Genomic DNA, 17944 nt, shown 5'->3' on the forward strand with positions numbered 1-17944 from the left:
AGATGCAGAGAAAACATTTCACAACATTCAATACTCTTCCATGATAAATTCACTCACAAAGAATAGAAGGCAACATAATCTCATAAAGCATATCTGAAAAAATAAAAAAACAAAAACAACCCAGAACATCTTATGTAATGGTGAAAGCCTGAAAGCTCTTTCTCTAAGATCAGGAACACAGCAAGGATTTCCACTCTTGCCATTTCTATTCACACAAAACAAAAGAAGAAGCAGAGGAAGGAGGAGGAGGGGAGAAAAGGGAAGAGAGAAGAAAGAATGACAGGAGTAGCAGACAGGAGGGGGAGAAAGGGAAGGAAGGAAAGGAATCCAGGCTGGAAAGTGAAACTCTCTATTTACGATGACATGTCTCATTAATGGAAAACTCCAAGGAGTCCACATGCACAGAGGGAAAAATCATTATTAGAGCTAATAAACAAATTTAGCACCGTTGCAGTATACAAGATCAACGCATGAAAATAGGTTGTGTTTCTATACATTAGCAATGAGCGGTCTGAAAAGGAAACTAAGTCTCACTTACAATAGCATCAAAAAGAATAAAATACTAAGGAATAAATTTAATCAAAGAAGTACAAGATTATACACTAAAAACTACAAATCATTGTTGAAAGAAATTAAAGCAGACAAATAAGTGGGAAGACAGTCTATGTTTATACATTATAAGCCTTAATGTTAAGGTGGCGATATTTTCTAAATGATCTACAGGTTCAGTAAAATCCTTAGCAAAATCACAACTGGCTTCTTTAAGTAGCAATGGACAAGTTGATCCCAAAATTCACATAGAAATGTAAGGGAACCAGAAAGCCAAAATAATCTTTAAAAAAGAAGATCAAATTCGGAGGGCTCCCAGTTCCTGACTTCAAAACTTACTAAAACTACAGTAATCAAGACAATGTGGTCCTGGCATAAAGATAAATAATTGAGAAATTAACTCTCACATATACGGTCAGTTGATTTGCCAAGACTGTTTAAAAGGAGAAAGAATAGTCTTTTCAACAAATGGTGCTGGGACAACTGGATACTTACACGCAAAAGAATGAAGTTGGACCCCCTACCTTACATCACATAGAAAAATAAACTCAAAATGGATGGAATACCTAAAGGTAAGAGCAAAATTACAGAACTCTTAGAAGAAAACGTCAGTGTTTTCTTTTTGAATGGGGCAAGTTTCCCAGGTATGACACCCAACGCACAAGCAGTCAAAAAAAGAATGAATGAATGAATGAATGGATGGATGGGTGGGTGAATAAAGATAAATTAGACTTAATGAAAATTAAAAAGTTTTGTGCCTCAAAAAACATTATTAAGAAAAGGAAAAAGCAATCCATAGGATGGTATATTTGAAAATCATATATGTGATAAGAATCTGCTATCCAGAATATAGAAAGCACTATTACAACTCAGTAAAAAAGAATAATAACTCAACTGAAAAATGAGTTGTTTCACATCTGGATAGAAATTTCTTCAAGATATACAAATGGTCGATAAGCACATGAAACATACTTGATACATGTACAGGCCTTTTTATAACTTCTTCCAGAAATGGCAAATGCCTCCAGAGAAATGGAGATGCTGGGTTTATGTTTTTAGATTTCTATCTTCTCCCAGATCTTGGTCTCTATTTCTTGACTACTTGTGAATCCTCTAATGCCTTTGAGCAGAATTTTTCCCCTACTTTTCCTCAGGGGGAAAGTTGAACTGAATTAGCTGCTCTACTCTTAGCAAAAGCAGAAGTCACCTGGTTTCATTTTCATTTCAGATAGAATTCCATCCCTTCTTGAGACTTTTTTTCTTGGCTTCCTGGTTTTCCTCCTGTCTCTCTGTTCCTCAGTTTCTTTTGAATGCTTCTCTGTCCCTTCCTAGCCTGTTCATATTGATGATTCTACCCTAGATATCTCTTCTTTCTGGACATATCTATCTTGTCCAGTTAAGGAGTTTCAAATATCATCCACATGCAGATGACTAGATTTTTCTAGTTCTCATTATTAGCCAACCAGCCTGAAATATGCTTTTTTCCCAAACAAACTGCAGTTCTTGGAACTTCTTAAATATGACATGGCTATCTGTGTATTTATGCATATGACCCATTCTTTTCTTCTGCCTGAAACGCTCTTACCTGCCTTGTCCACCTGGCAATATCCAGATATTGCCACATATCAATTCTTTAAGATTCAGTGCAAGGATCCACTCCACAGTCTTTTCTGATTCCCAGGTAGAAATAGGTGCCTCTCCTCTGTTCTTTATTTTTTTTTTTTTAAGTTTATTTATTTATTTTGAGAGAGAAGGAGACAGCAGGGAAGAGGTAGAGAGAGGAGAGAAAGAATCCCAAGTAGGCTCCGCACCATCAGCACGGAACCTGTTGTGGGGCTCGAACCCACAAACCGTGAGGTGATGACCTGAGCAGAAATCAAGAGTCGGATGCTTAACTGACTGAGCCACCCAGGCGCCCCCTCTGCGTTCTGACAGTACCCCAATAACAGTTAAAAATAATAATAATGCTGGGGCGCCTGGGTGGCTCAGTCGATTAAGCGTCTAACTTCAGCTCAGGTCACGATCTTGCAGTCCGCAGGTTCGAGCCCCGCGTCAGGCTCTGGGCTGATGGCTCAGAACCTGGAGCCTGCTTCCGATTCTGTGTCTCCCTCTCTCTCTGCCCCTCCCCAATTCATGCTGTCTCTCTCTGTCTCAAAAATAAATAAACATTAAAAATAATAATAATGTTATGTATGTTAATTTATAAGCTTGTTAATTTTTAAAAAGTTGTATGTTGCACTGGTTTTATTAAACGATTACGAACACTGCTCAAAGTACTTCCCCTCTATTAACTTATTTAATCCTCATAACAAGCCTAGGAATTTGGTATTTTTATCCATATTTTACCAATGAGGAAATTGAAGTGAAGTGACTTGCCCAAGGTTATGCAACTAAGAAATTTCAGGGCTGGAATTTTAACTCAGGCATCTGACAGCAACATGCAACCTTTACCACCACACCCTATGTCATCATATAAACATCATCTTCTCTATCATTGAGAGCTAAATGCTGTTATGCCAAGCGCTGTATTATGAGCATGTTCTCATTTAATAATCCTATAAGACATGTTCCATCTTTTCCTTATTGAGGAAATTGATGACCCCAAAGTTTGTTCCTAGCGGTCATCATATTAAATTGCCATTGTCCACTCTTCCCTACATCCATGCCCTTTGCAATATAGTTGTATAACTTTTCTCATCAGGAAGCACAATCTGTTTCCCAAGCCCTTAGATCTAAGATGGCCTTGTAACTAGCTTTAAACAATAGAATGCACCAAAAGTGATATTGCAGTTCCTAACCTGGGCCTCAAGAGTCCTTGGGTATTAGTCTCCTGGAACACTGCCACTGCCATGAGAACAATCCTGGGCTGAGAGACCATGCAGAGCAGGGACAAGTCACCTCAGATAATGTCATCCTCGACCAGCCAACCTGTCAGGTGACCACAGATATATAAGAATATGAGAGGTTAACCAACTGTAGACTTGTGGAAAGTGATTGCTGCTGTTCTAAACCACTACATATTGGGAGTGGCTTGTGGTATGGTAGCAATAACTGAGTTCAGTCATTTAGCCACTAAGTGGCAGCATCACACACACAGACACACACGTTCACAAACACATGACCCATGTTGGTCCGTCCATACAGCCTGGTAATCGGAAACTAGGAAATTACAGTTTAAATCGCATTCATAGCTTGCCTCTTCCCATTAAGCATCCAGACTTCAATAAGGCCCTGTGGCCTGGCTGAATTCTAGCAAATGTTGATGGGTGGAACGGCACTGGCAGTTGAGTAAAGGCTGGTCTTGGCCTTTCCAGAGCAGTCTGCTGAAAGAAGATTCCCATTGGAAGATGCCACTCAGGAGTGAGTTAGTACTAGAGTCTTTCGTGGTAGAAATCACGGTCCAGAGGACAAGAGGCTGGCTGTGCTAGTGACATTTGCTTTGGCCAGAAATGCAGCGCTGAAGGCCAGAGCCTCCGTGAGGTATCTGCCATTGCTGGAATGTGCTCCTCTCCCCACTGTTCTTCAAGGAAAGTAAAATCTCTTTTATTCATTCAATACATAAAGTATCCACTATGTCTTAGACACTGTTCTGGGTGCTGAGGATGCTGCACTCCTTTCCCCCATTACTTTGTTATTTTACTGGAGGAGACAAACAATATGCATAGATATAAAATCCCTGAGTGCTCTAGAGGAAAAATAAAGCAGGATTATGGTGAGAGGGACAGGGAGTACAATCAGATTGGGTTGTCAGGGAAGACTTCTCTAAGGGGAGGACACTTGAGCAGAGACCTGCGTTAAGTAAAGGAAGAAGACATGTAGATCCTGGATTGGTGATCCAGCGTGGGAACAGTACCTTCAGCATTCCTAAGGCAGCAACAAGTTTGGTCCATTAGAGAGGTACAACAAGCAGCTGATGAACTGGAGCTGACTGATCCAGTTGGAAAGCCATGGGCTCTCAAGTCACGAAGACAGGAAGGACTAGATTTTATTCAATAAGATGTTCTCTCTACTGATAACCACTATATACCAGTATACAATACTAAAGAATTTGTTGACTGAATAGAGAAAAAATTTTATCATAAGGCAAACTGTATCCAGTCATGGCAACACAGGATTCATTTATAAAACTATGTAATTCCTGGGCCCACTGATTTTATCAAAATCTTTGGATATAAAGCCCCAGAATCATTACTTAAGAGAACCTCTCATCCTTATTATTTATGGCTGTGTATGCAAAGTATATGAAAGGATATATACCAAACTACAATATGTCTCTGAGGCACATTATAGTTCTGAGTAGGAATGCCTTAAAGAACTGAACTCTATTTAAAGGTTTCTAAAATTAGCCCTTTTAAGGACAACTCTCCAACTTTTGTAATTTAGCCCTAATAAAAAGATCCATCTGATAGTGAATCATACGCAGGAGTGCATTCAGTATTCGCTGGATGGGTGGCAAGCTTAGTGTCAAGCATGTTGGTCACCCTATCGTACTGGGGTCTTTCACAGTCAGAACAGTTTAAGTCATGGCATTTTCATTATTGCTGCAGCAGTGGGAAAGTTCTAATCTAAATTAAGCACTCTATTGACACAACTTGCCTAGGTTGCGAGATGTTTAAAACCCTCCATTTAGATAGGTGAATTAACAAATGAATACATGGGTTGAATTTTCTAACTTGCTACTAGATATAGCATTATGCAGAATTGTCCAAACATTAAAGAAAAAAAGTTACAGAAAACAACTTCGTATACAATGTAAAGAGAAAAAAATTTTATTGCAATATAAAATGCACTTATAAAATGTCCACAGAAGGCATGTAATTCTTTACTGCTATATAAATTTACTGGGAATATTTTATTCACCTTTGATTGTTATGATGTCACCTAAAACATATTGTAAACACTGAGTTATACTCTATAACAAATGCATCACTGATTTTCAGCAATCTTGGTTTAATAATAATTAAAGACTATATAATCACATCTATATTCTGGAATGTCCATTTACTTTCATGTAGTGTAAAATTTAGACTATAATTGCACATGAATAGTACAAAAAAACATTCACTACCAAATTACTTTATACCTTCATTACAGGCTTAATGTTCTTTCTGACTGAAAATACAGCTTCAGCTATGGCCTGCAACACAACTCTAGGATTCTCAATGCAGTAATTTGTGTATATGTGTGTCTACGTGGGCACCCATGAAACAACTTAAAGTGTATCTTTAGAAAACAAGTGCAACATTACTGCCAATTATTTTGCATGTTTAAATATTATAGTCTGATTATCTGTAAACAAACAAAACCCCACACAAATACTCTTAACTCTAGAAAAAAATCCTGTCAACCCATAATTATTCTAATATGCTTTACTTGAACACACATGGAATTTTTGAAAGGTGCATATAGTACCTTAGATAATAAGGTATAAAAATGTGTTTCATATTTTATACTATGAAATGTGCATTTCTAATATGTTTTATGCAGCATAAAGTTTAGATCAAGAAATTCGAAATCCTGGATCCCCATCGTTCATTTAGAAAACTCCTCCCAGTTATGGCTCTTGCAGCAGGTTTATCAGATTTAACATGACGAAGTGTTCGATCTAACTCCTTCCTTATTTCAAGTATCAAAAAAAAAAAAGGCTCAAAATTTCTAAATTTCTGTAGGTTGTAGCTAAAATGCAAAGCTTTGAAAACAGTTAAATGTGTTTTGAAATAAGATATAAATTGAAACCAGATTCTTAAGTGTTTAATTTGTGTTAGTCTGTTAAGTACTAGGACTTTCCAACAATTTTATTAAATCTGAGTATGCTTAAAAGTAATAAAGAACACAATTTGCCTATAAATATGTGGTTCTGGAGAAAAATCAATCTTGATGTTTAAAACTCTTTCAACATTGTTGACTTTTGTTTTTTTAAGGATATTAATATTCAATCTAAACATAAATATTTGGCCTCACACTATATAAGGAAATGACTTACTTTTGAAAAGGAAATTTTGTAAAGCATTAGAGAGAGAATTTACTAAAGCTGTTCAAATAGGTCTTCCAACGTCATCAGAAATCCTGCAGTATAGAAAATATCTGGTACCCTTAAGGTTTCAGAGTGAACTGATCTTCTGAAACTTTAATGCCATTTAAAAACCAAAAAAGTCAAATAGAAAAGACTGCTGCCATGAAACAGTGTTTCTACAAGTTGCAGACGTGACCCCACAGGCTGAGTTAAGCGTTGCTTCTCAGAGTCAGCAACTTTCCACCTTTACCCAGGCACACTAAATTCTCAGTTTAGAAAATAATCTAACCTGGTCCTTAACATATTCATAAGTAGTATGAATATTTTAAGGTCTTTCTTCCTTACAGAAAAAATTTGATGCCTCACTAAAGAGTAGTAAGGAGTGTATCTTACTTTGAGACATTAGACTTTCTGGAGTTGGCCCAAGTGTATAAAATTTTAAGAATTATGTGAAAGCATGGAATCGTTATTACTCTGTGAAAACAGTGTGACCAAATTAAACATCACTATGACAAACCCTCTTCTACCTTTAACTCAAAAATAGAAATCATGAGTCTTCTATAACCTTAATTTTAAAAACACACAGAAGTGAAAAGTGCTATTTTTCAAAAAGTACATTTTTTCCCTACTATGTGTCAACGTGGAATGATTTCAGTTCTCCTGTACTAAAAGCTGGACTTTAAAAAAACTAGTATTCTAATGTTTAATATAATGATTTTAATCAGCAGTGGCTTCACTTTCAGCTGGACCCCTAATAAGTCTTCGAATTCCTCTTTTTCCTGCAGGACCTTTGGGTTTTGCAAAACTTTGCTTATGTGCATGCTGCTTTGGGTGTACTTCTTCATAAAGGAAGTCTGCTGTCAACTCATCCCCATTGTCTATCTCGATCTGTAAGAGATGGAATCAGTAAAGTGTGATATGATATGAAGAAGACAACATTCAAAACCTAATACAAGCAAGGAGCCAGTTTTCAGGTGTGAATGCTCACAAATATGTAACACCCATTCCAGCAGTATCAAGAACCATATGTAATAGTTTCACTGTTGCTTTTTTTTGGGGGGGGGGAGGGGATTTGTGAGTTGCCTGAATACATAATCAGCTATAATCATTTTCTGTTTGCTTCCCTCTTTCTTCTCCTGCTTAACTAATGTTTATTTATTTATTTATTTAAGTTTATTTATTTATTTTGAGAGAGACAGTGACAGTGTGAGCGAGGGACAGAGAGAGAAAGGGGGAGAGAGAGAGAATCCCAAGCTGTCTCCACACCATCAGTGCAGAGCCTGATGCAGGGCTCAAACTCACGAAATTGTGAGATCATGACCTGAGCCGAAACTGAGAGTTGGATGCTTAACTGAGCCAGGTGCCCCTTAACTAACATTTAAAAGTAGAAGCCAGGGGCGCTTGGGTGGCTCAGTCGGTTAAGCATCTGACTTCAGCTCAGGTCATGATCTCACGGTTTGTGAGTTCAAGCCCCGTGTTGGGCTCTGTGCTGACAGCTCAGAGCCTGGAGCCTGTTTCAGATTCTGTGTCTCCCTCTCTCTCTCTGACCCTCCCCCATTCATGCCCTGTCTCTCTCTGTCTCAAAAATAAATAAACGTTAAAAAAAAAAATTTTTTTTTTTTAAATTAAAAAAAAAAAAAAAGTAGAAGCCACCACTGTACTCTCAAGTTGTTCTGCTTTGGTACACTATGCATATTGAGGAACATGACTCATCGGCCCCTTCATTCTTGGGTCACTTGAAATCACTCTAGAACAGGGCCAAATTTAGCCCAAATTAAGAGTGTGTTTTACATTTTTAAATGGTTAGAAACACAAAATAATAAAACAAGAATATGTAACAAAGACCATTTGTGACCTGGTGAAGCCTAGAATATTTACTATGTGGTCTTCTTGTAGAAAACAGTGCGCCAGTCCCTGCTTTATCTTAGGAACTTAAAAACCTTAAAGGGTTCAGGACCTAATACACTGGTAGTTTATAAGAACTTGTGTTTTAAAGACTTCAAGGGCTCAAGAGTAAACCATCATCTTTCCCTAAGCCTCAACTACATTTAAGAAAATAAATTTAAGAAAACTGGTAGCTTAGCTCCCCGAATTCAAATATTTATGTCCGTTCCCTCCTTTGTCAACAACTAGAGTCTCAACCATCCCAAGAGTCAGTTGTAACTAGAGACTATAGTTCTTTACTAATAGCAAGTCTTGAGACAATCACAAGTATGTGGCCCTAGCAGCACTGTCCAAAAGAACTTTCTGCAATATGGAAGATGTCCTCTCAATTCTGCGCTGCCCAGTACAGTAGCCACCAGCCTCATGTAGCTAATGAACACTTGAAATGTGGCTAGTATGATGAAGGAACTGAATTTTACATTTTACTCCATTTTAACTTATACTTAAATTTAAATAGCCACATGTAGCTTATGGCTACATATGAGAGAGTACAGATCTAGAGAGACTGCAGTAATGCCAGATCACCCCCAAGCACTTGGAGAAGATCCTAAGGATTTATGAGGAGAACAAGAAAAAATACTTTCATTTATAAACCACCATACATCATGAACTACACAGAGAAGATAATAAAGATCTAATATAAACCGAAAATTTTAAAGAAAGAGGTAGGTAATTTTACCTTTCTAATGACATCCATTTGTAATTGTCTTTCTACAATTTCTAACAGAGGGCTCTTGCAGCTAGAATACAGCATCCGTTCTCTTATACTGCATGTGTATCCAGGCATTGAATAAATAAAAACTGTGAGTTAAAATAATAAATACAATTAGCAATATATCACTCAAAGCAAATATTAAACTATAACTAAGTCCTCTGGGCAAGAAATAAGAATACAGTGCTAAGCTGTCAATAAGCAAACTTAAAGTAACACGTTCAAAACAATATATTATATACCTATGGACTCCAAATAGTCTCCTTCATGGGAATGTTTATACAGAAAGAAATGGTAACGTGCTGAATCCTTGGGAATCCTCTTTGGCAAATCTTTCAGTTCTGTATTTGTCGTACTGGCCAAAATTATAATTTCATTTTTTATGTCTATTTCCTGTCAATGAGAAATACATTCATTAAAACAGATACACAGAAAATTTAAATTTATAATAAATAAAACCTAAGAGACGAGGGGAAATTTATACAGGCTTGACTTTTTCACAAGGAACATACATTGTCTTGTAGTTTAAAAAAAAAAAATGAATAAAAAAAAAATCAGGAAACATGCGGCACCTAGGTGGCTCAGTCATGAGCCGACTCGTGATTTGGCTCAGGTCATGATCTCATGGTTAGGGAGTTGGAGCCCTGCGTCAGACTCTGCACTGACAGTGGGGAGCCTGATTGGGATCCTCACTCTCTACCCCTCCCCCACTCATATTTTCTTTCTCTCTCTCTCTCTCTCTCTCAAAATAAAATAAACTTAAAACAAATTTTAAATCCACTAAAAACGAACCTATTTTATGAGCCAAGAGCCACCAGGAAGAGCAGCCATTTCATAATAACCATCATCTGTCTCTTACCAATTGCACATAGTTGAGCTGTCTGTTACTTAATTTTTCCAAAGCCTGGAAAGCTTCTCGAGAAATAGGAAATGCTACTCCTTGTAGTGTTTGATGCTTAGTGTCCACACCCACGTCTGTTTGTACCTAAGTATGATAGATTTAATTTACTGAAGCTGTAGCATTTAGCAGTGTCATACAGCAAAGACAAGAAACCCAATCTCTACCAAGTGCCATTCCACCCTTGCCCATTTTAATGTAACTAAAATTAACCCTTAAAATACCATGAACTTAAAAAGCAAGTAATTTTTCACATTTGTTCATGTTCTGGTAGCACCTTGTCAACATGCAGAGTGTATGACATATCTTTATGAAATGCTGGGAGTGAACATTTGAGTGGGTATGTGCTGTTAGTGGGGCTTTGGCGGGGAGGTTGTTTATATGTTCGGTTTGGCACATTTGCAGAGAATTATATAAACTCTTTGAAGTGTCTTCAGATTATACTTTAATTACAAAACTTACTTGATAAAATTTATGAACAGTGTGATATATATGCAATATGCGTAAAACTTTACTTTGTTCTAGAAGACATAAAATGCAACACAAACACCATGCACTGAATTGAAAGGAGTATGAACAGTATACAAAGACACAACACAGCTCAACAAATTATACTACTGCAGAAGTTCCAGACTTAGAGCTTTTCATTACTAAGAACAAATACTAGAAGAGTACTTCAAGAAAGCTTTTGATGCATGTTTCACGACTTTTATACTTAAATGATAGCTAGTATAGGGTCTCCTTTGCAGTGTTGCAACAGAAAAGTTAAATAGAAATTTTACTTTTAAAAAAAATGAATGGAGATTCTACAGCATAAATGATATTGGATAATGAAAACATCATAGAACATATGCAAATGCATACCCCAATACGATCCTCTGGGTTCTGATTGCAAGGAATAAAACAAACTATCAAACTTGTAAAAAAAAAAAATCACATAAGAATCTTTACTCAAATAACTTGAGTTAAAATAATATAAAGATAGATCCTTGCTATCAGGTTAATATTAAGTAATATTCAATCACTTTCCAGACAGATTTCTATTAGTCTGTTATTCGGACTAGTGAATAGTGGTTTCTGTTACTTGTTCTTTCCTATAAAATCCCAGTAGAAATATAGTAGTTACTCTAACTTGTAATTAGAATAGCTGCAGTGAACACATTAAAAATATGATAAACTACAATATGGATGAAGTTTATTGACTCTAATAGAACTGGGCTAAACAAGTACTCAAAAAACCATCTCCCATAAATACATATGCACATGCCTATCCAGGTACCACTCAGAATTTATAGAGCTTCTAGAAATAATAAATATCTTATAGCATTTATATTTTTTCCTCTTTAGTTACCATGATTCTCTGAAATAATGTAACTAAACAAACCTGCTTTGGGCAACCTCATTAAATATAATTCTTTGCACTAAATGGGTAATGTACATTTTTCCCATTTACTTAGTAATCAAAGTACGAGGTTACAAAAAGTTGTACTTCCACCAGGAACACTTACTAGTCTGTCACATACATTACAAATATAGGCGAAAGCTACTTATGAAACTGGCACGAATTTTAGTATTTACTTTTAATTATTTTTTCCTGAAAACACATCGAGCACATAGTCTTATCTCTAAATTATACAGAATAAATGCAAGCTACCTTACTTAATCTCTATTAATCTATTAGTTAAAAATATTTTTTCAAACACTTAAAATCTTGCAATCGTTTCAAAAATGTAATTTACCTCATTAATTTTAATTTGTCGTAATTCTTCCTCAGCTGCAGTCAATGGGGCAGGAGATGACTGTGAAAGCAAGTATTTTTTATATCCATGTAATGATACATCTTCCTGTAAACAAAGAAATGGACTGTTACTAGCTATTCTCTAAAAGTAAAACCTCAGTGAAGTTACTTTAGGAAAAACAAAATTATTAACTTAATAGAAAATATTTTGAATGAAGTATAGTATCAAGAATTTTATTATTCGTTACAGGTTTCAAAAAATGGTGAAGGGAGTATCTACTCTTCATTTCCCACAGTTTTATAATTACTAAATCTTTTGTATGAGTGTGGTGGTGCTGCTGCCAGTCACATGATACACTTGGGTCATGTTTAAATCTACAGGACAATAATAAGTAAACTTCTGGGGAAGCCTGCCCCATAATTATTCAATAATCACCACAATTTCTGTATAATTATTCATAGAAAATGACCGTAGTTCTTATTTAGAAGAGTAAAATATTCCAAAGAGGTCTACCTTTCATCAATATTTTGTGACTTGGAAAACTGGGAATGGAAAGAATTGAGAAACCAGGCCACGGCACAATTAATGGTGAATAAGAAAAGTATTCCCACAAGTCTTGTGGTCTACCTACTAGATAATTTAACTGTTAAAAAATATTTGTTTTCTTAATTTGTGTGTATATGTATAAATATATGTATTTACCATATAAATTATATAAGTAAATTCTTAATCATAATTTAACTAGTTAAATGTATTAATCAACTATCCCAATTAATCATCAATCAATTGACCTGCCTCAATGTTCCTGGTTAACATAATATGCATAGTTACTGCTTCTACAATGTGGGTATAAATGTCCAAAATATCTAAAAATTACCATCTCTTTCAAGTAGTCTCTCATTTTTGTGAGCCTGTTTCCCTTATTATTAAAGTGAAAAGGGTGAACTAAATGAGGGGTTGAACTAGATGATCTCTAAGGCATATTGCAGTTTCTGAAGACTAGCAAAGGGCATTTCAACATATTTTAGAGAGTAAATACAATGTTTTAGTATTGTTACAGATTCATTAGTCTAATTTCATAACAATTACACATTACCTAGAAGTTCTTAAACTGGTTTAATTGCAACACGTGGAATCCACATAAAAGTTTAAGTTTTGTACCTTTACTGTTCCAAATACTTCATCTTTAATGTGGCCACCTCCAAACTCCTTTTTCAGAGTTGCTCTTGTTGCTGCATATAGCATTTTTTGACGAACCTAGTAAGTTGTGAAAGTTTACTCAGAAATGTACAGATGAAAACTATTCATTATAAAAGATAGCACTTTCTGAATGTATTAAAATCTTCAAGCACATTAGAAATAAACTATGATAAAGCTGAAGTCCATGGACTGTAACAGGCTTAAGTACATGTGTACAAATAGCCATCATGACAGTTCACCTATTAAGGTAGATTTCACTTTATGTCATATTTTTAAAAAATTGGGAAACTAAATTTTTAAAAATTAATCACTTTTCAAAGTATACAATGAGATCAAGAATTAAAAAAAAAAACCTATTAAAATACTACTTCGGAATATAAGGTAGAAAACATCGCTTGAAATGAAGTAACCTGGATACTGACATTTTACTCAAAGCAAATCTCTAGATCAGATATTACTGATTAAGTTGTTTAAGAATCAATGTTCATAGCACACCTGCAGCATATACCATTCTATGGGAAACACAAAGATGAAAACTACAATATATACCATATTATTAAAGAGTCTAATAGCAACTACTAAAAACTACAAAAGGTAACTGCCAACTAACAGAGGTAGTTTCACAAAACTGCATGTCAAATCCAGGAGTCTGAATCAATCTGCTAACTTTCCTAAAAGAAATACTTGCGTGTATGCCTATCATTTAAATGGTAGCTATTAAAAATATTTAACATAATGTTCAATTAGGTTTCAGAATTATTTGAAGTATTACTCTCAGAGTATAGTCATTTACATATAATTGCCAAAGATTTTTAAATTTAAAATCAATAATACTGTTGATTTCAAGGGCAAGACTTCTGAATATAAGTACATTACTCCTGATTCTACATTACAACAGTAGGATTTTCTTCATGATCACTCCCTTCTATCGGAAATAACTGTTGCTTCTTAACTTTCTCCTAGCCTAGGACTATTTCAGAAAAAAATTTTCTAGCATTTAATGTTAAACAAGTAACAAAAAAATTACTTACATGAGAATGATCTGGAGACCAAGCAATGAATATCCACTCATATCCCTGGGCATTCTGAGAATCTAACCTGAATAATATATAGCACGGTTGTTTGTCCTCCAATAGGGGTAAAACAAAGGTATCATAATCCTTATCCCAGGAATCTGAAGGCTGACTACATGAGCCAATCACAAGTTTCTCTATGAAGAACAAGTTTTAAAAGACACATGAATGGTTTGAAATTCCAAATGGTAATGAAGAGACAATAAATTAATAACATAGTCATCTATTAATACTATTATTCACATCTCCACATAGAACAGCAGAAGCTGCAAATAGCATAAATGTTCATCAATAAGAGAACGATCATAGATGTGGCACAGTTATATAATGAATTCATATTTAAAAATAGTGAGTTCTCTACCAAGACAAATTATAAAAATGTTTACAGAAAAAAAGTTGCAGAATAAGATGTTAGTTTACATGAACTTAAAACTCAAAATAGCACTAGGAGTTATCTAGGGGGCTACATATAAAAAAACACACTGCAGATATATAAAAACTCCTAATATGGTTGCCTCAGGAGAAGGAGGTCAGGAAGTGAAATTGTTTAAAGAGGATGCCCTAATATCACAAAAATATTAAGTTAAAAAAAAAAGCTGAAGCAAATACGATAAAACGTTAGTAGTTACTAATTTAAGAGGAGATGGAAGTATTTGTTATATTATTTATTCTCTGTAATTCCCTTATTTAAAAAATTTTCTCAAAACAAAAATAACGATTTAAGAGATAGTGTCATTTTCCTTCCGTAGTGATGCTAGACAAGTTTTTCCATTTTAGTCACTTAAATAGTTGGTTAGGAAATGATGGCATTTCAATATTTCTAAAATATGCTGCTTTACAGTATATGTTTATTACTATCAACTATGGTAATATATATATATATATATATACACATAAACACACACACACACACACAGAAACAGTAACAACTGCATATTTTTCAAACTACTCTGGTATTTTTAACATATAAGTAGAAAATAAAAAGGAAATTAAATTTACTTCGAGTTTATAAAAGAACAAGTTATTTTCCCAAAGCAAAATATTTCCAGGTATTCAAGAAATTTAGGTATTTAAGCAATTGGACCATTGGAATATTTTAACATACTCATTTGCGATAATTGTCCAAATTCAAATACAGGGAAACTAAAAGATTCTCCCATCCATTCAATATCCTTAACAGAATTATTTTGAAACGATCAATTTGTAGTTTTTTACATTCTTAGAACTTTTCCCCAAAACAAAACAGGGAAATCCTTTCTCCAGCACAGATTGCAATCATGTGGAGAAACTGGGAATTTGAAGTCCTTTGTTTCTACTTCAAAACTAACTTTACTGAATAACAATTCTCAAGTAACTTCTCTTTTGGGGGGGGGGGGGAGTTGGAGATGATCACTTGTTTACTGATTTCCAATCCAGAGATGGAAGCACTCACATTAGAAACGGGTTGTGGTATAGAAACTGAGACGCAAAAGGTAAAGCAGAGGAGGTCGCACCAAAAAAAAACATCTTTCTGTTTCCCTGATTGTCAACTACAGAATTCAGAAGGTAAGCAACAGCTAAAGGGACATGACCAAATATACAGGATCCAAGTTACCTAAAGGCAAGCTTTGAACTTTCTTCACAGTAATTAATAGTTCCAATCACTGAAATGACTTAGAAATTTAAAAATATAACAGTAATCCAAGGACAAACAATATTCAGAAATGTAAAACTAACCGTTTTCAATAGATATTTTTAGAAGTCTGTATTTTCCATTTCTTGCTCTTGCAAAGATATCTTTAACATCTTCACTTGCTGTATAAAAAGATAAAGAAAAGTAAACCTATTTTTTATACTTACATGTTAATATTTTCTAATGCTACTCAAGTGAGGAAAAAATAAATTATAATACAAAGAAAAAATCTTCAGGATGTAGTATCCCCTTATTGTCAGTAATTTAAATTATAAAACTTGAAGGTGTAAATAGCAGACAGAGTATACAGCTAAGAAATATACATGTTAATATAGCTTAAAAGTATATGAATTCTACTATGTTTTAGCTAGAAAATTCCAAAGCAGAAATAACACTGGGAGTGAAAATATTAAAGTTACTCAAATCCAATAAGGAACAAATTACAATTTTAAAAAACACCTTGATTGCTTGGTTGAAATTGTTGAAAATCTTTCATTCTCTTCTAGTCCAATTTTAAGCTTATAATAACAATTCGATTCATTTTTACATTTTCACATTAAAAGCAACAGTAAATATAAGATATCCTATCCCAATTAAACAAAAAGTCATTAAAGTGCATTCAAGCTTGTACTTCTGGTAATATTTTTCTAACTTGTATTTCTCAAAAAGCTAGAGTTAAGTTCACTAAACAAATATGTATTTAATAACTTAACGCTTGTGTTCCTATTAAAGCTTCGATTTCGTTCTGATTTCATTCTTGGGTTGTAAGAATGAACCATTACTTAAGTAGTGAATGCTGTAAGGCTCAAACATGAAAATGAGTAATTACAAATTTAAATGTCAAAACTAACTCTGACGAATAAAACAGTGCTTTCAGGTTTGACAGCATTTTGCTTGTGTTTGTGTGTGCAGGGAGAGGTGCAGGATGGTCAAAGACCCATAGTAACAAAACACAATTAAATGTTCATCTGGGGAAAAGGTTCGTTGTCCATTAACAGAAGAGCGTGGGTTTATATTAGCCCTCGTTAAGTAATCTCGAGTAACCCCGGGATATATGATTTCTGATGAGGCGAGCGTTTCCAGACTGCCCATTTTCAAACCAGGAAATAATGGAGGTCAGATAATAATTGCACACTGAACTGCCTTCACGGAATGATTAAATTCAGCCACACAGATCGGACTTTTCAGTTCCCTGGGGAGTACCTAAGAAAAAGATCAAAACACCCCACACTCAGGATTTCTCAGAACATAGTTCATGTTTCCATTTTGAAAGAAAATGCGGAAGAATTTGGGAAGCACCTTTACTGGAAATAAAAAAGATTCCAGTATCTTTCGTTTTATAATCAAACTCTTGTAACAATCTCCTTTGCACAGTGAAGCCCCGGTAACCTCCAGTGTTTCAGGTCTCCCGTACCTGATACAAAAGGGGGAAAGTTAGACTACAGTCAGGGCCAGAGGAAGGCATAGCCCCTTCACTCAGGCCTCCTCGCAAACCAATTTCTTTCGCTTCTGCGAATTTCGGGTCCGTCTGTAACGTGGCAGCAGACGGACCCGCCTGGGAGGAACGCAGGCCGGGTGGCCCGGGACCAGAAAGCGCGGAGAGGCGAAGAGGCCCCGCCTGCGCGGCGAGAACGGCACCCGTTCCCTCTGGGCCCGACTCCAGCCCTCCTCGTCCAGCAGCCCGCCCGGCTCGCCCGGGGCCTCCCGGGAGCCCCTCTCCCGCGCGCCGCTCCGGGCGCCGTTACCTTGGATGCCGGTCTGATGGGACATGGCGGTGGCCGCGGGGTCCCGGCTCCGAATCTAAGTGCAGAGAGCGGCCCCGGCCGGCGCCTCCAGGAAGTGGCAACTCCTCCGCCGGCCGCCGCGCGTCATCGGCCCGCGACCCGCGGCCGCCCCGCCCCGCTAGGCCGACCGCGTCCTCGCGCGCCCCTGCTGTCCCCCCGCCCCCCTTCCCCGCGCGCTCTTCTGCCCGCCGGGCTGCAAGTCCGCTTCACCCGGCGCTCTCCTCCAGCTCTCTGCTAGGGGTCTCTGCCCTGGCTCTTGCCGCCGGCTTCTCTGGCCCCATCGCCGTGAAATATCAAAGAGCCAGCAGGATGACCTTGCCCTCTACTGTCTGCACTGCCGACACCACCATTTGCCTGGTT

General features: G+C 36.3%; 1 protein-coding gene across 1 annotated transcript; it reads right to left on the minus strand.

Annotated features, from left to right (window-relative positions):
* Positions 1 to 5302: 5302 nt before the first annotated feature.
* On the minus strand, positions 5303 to 17654 carry TWF1 (twinfilin actin binding protein 1). The gene is made up of 9 exons (XM_047066220.1): positions 17546 to 17654; positions 15845 to 15922; positions 14087 to 14265; positions 13017 to 13112; positions 11856 to 11960; positions 10078 to 10203; positions 9461 to 9611; positions 9186 to 9307; positions 5303 to 7450 (listed from the first exon to the last, which is right to left on the minus strand). Exons 1-9 carry the CDS (start codon positions 17568 to 17570, stop codon positions 7280 to 7282), a joined length of 1053 nt encoding a protein of 350 aa, XP_046922176.1. The 5' UTR covers positions 17571 to 17654; the 3' UTR covers positions 5303 to 7279.
* Positions 17655 to 17944: the final 290 nt, after the last annotated feature.

The sequence above is a fragment of the Lynx rufus genome, unplaced genomic scaffold (assembly GCF_022079265.1).
Source record: "Lynx rufus isolate CCGP_SWC_20201006 ecotype Redwood Valley unplaced genomic scaffold, mLynRuf1.p SCAF_7, whole genome shotgun sequence".
In the NCBI taxonomy this organism is placed as follows: domain Eukaryota; kingdom Metazoa; phylum Chordata; class Mammalia; order Carnivora; family Felidae; genus Lynx; species Lynx rufus.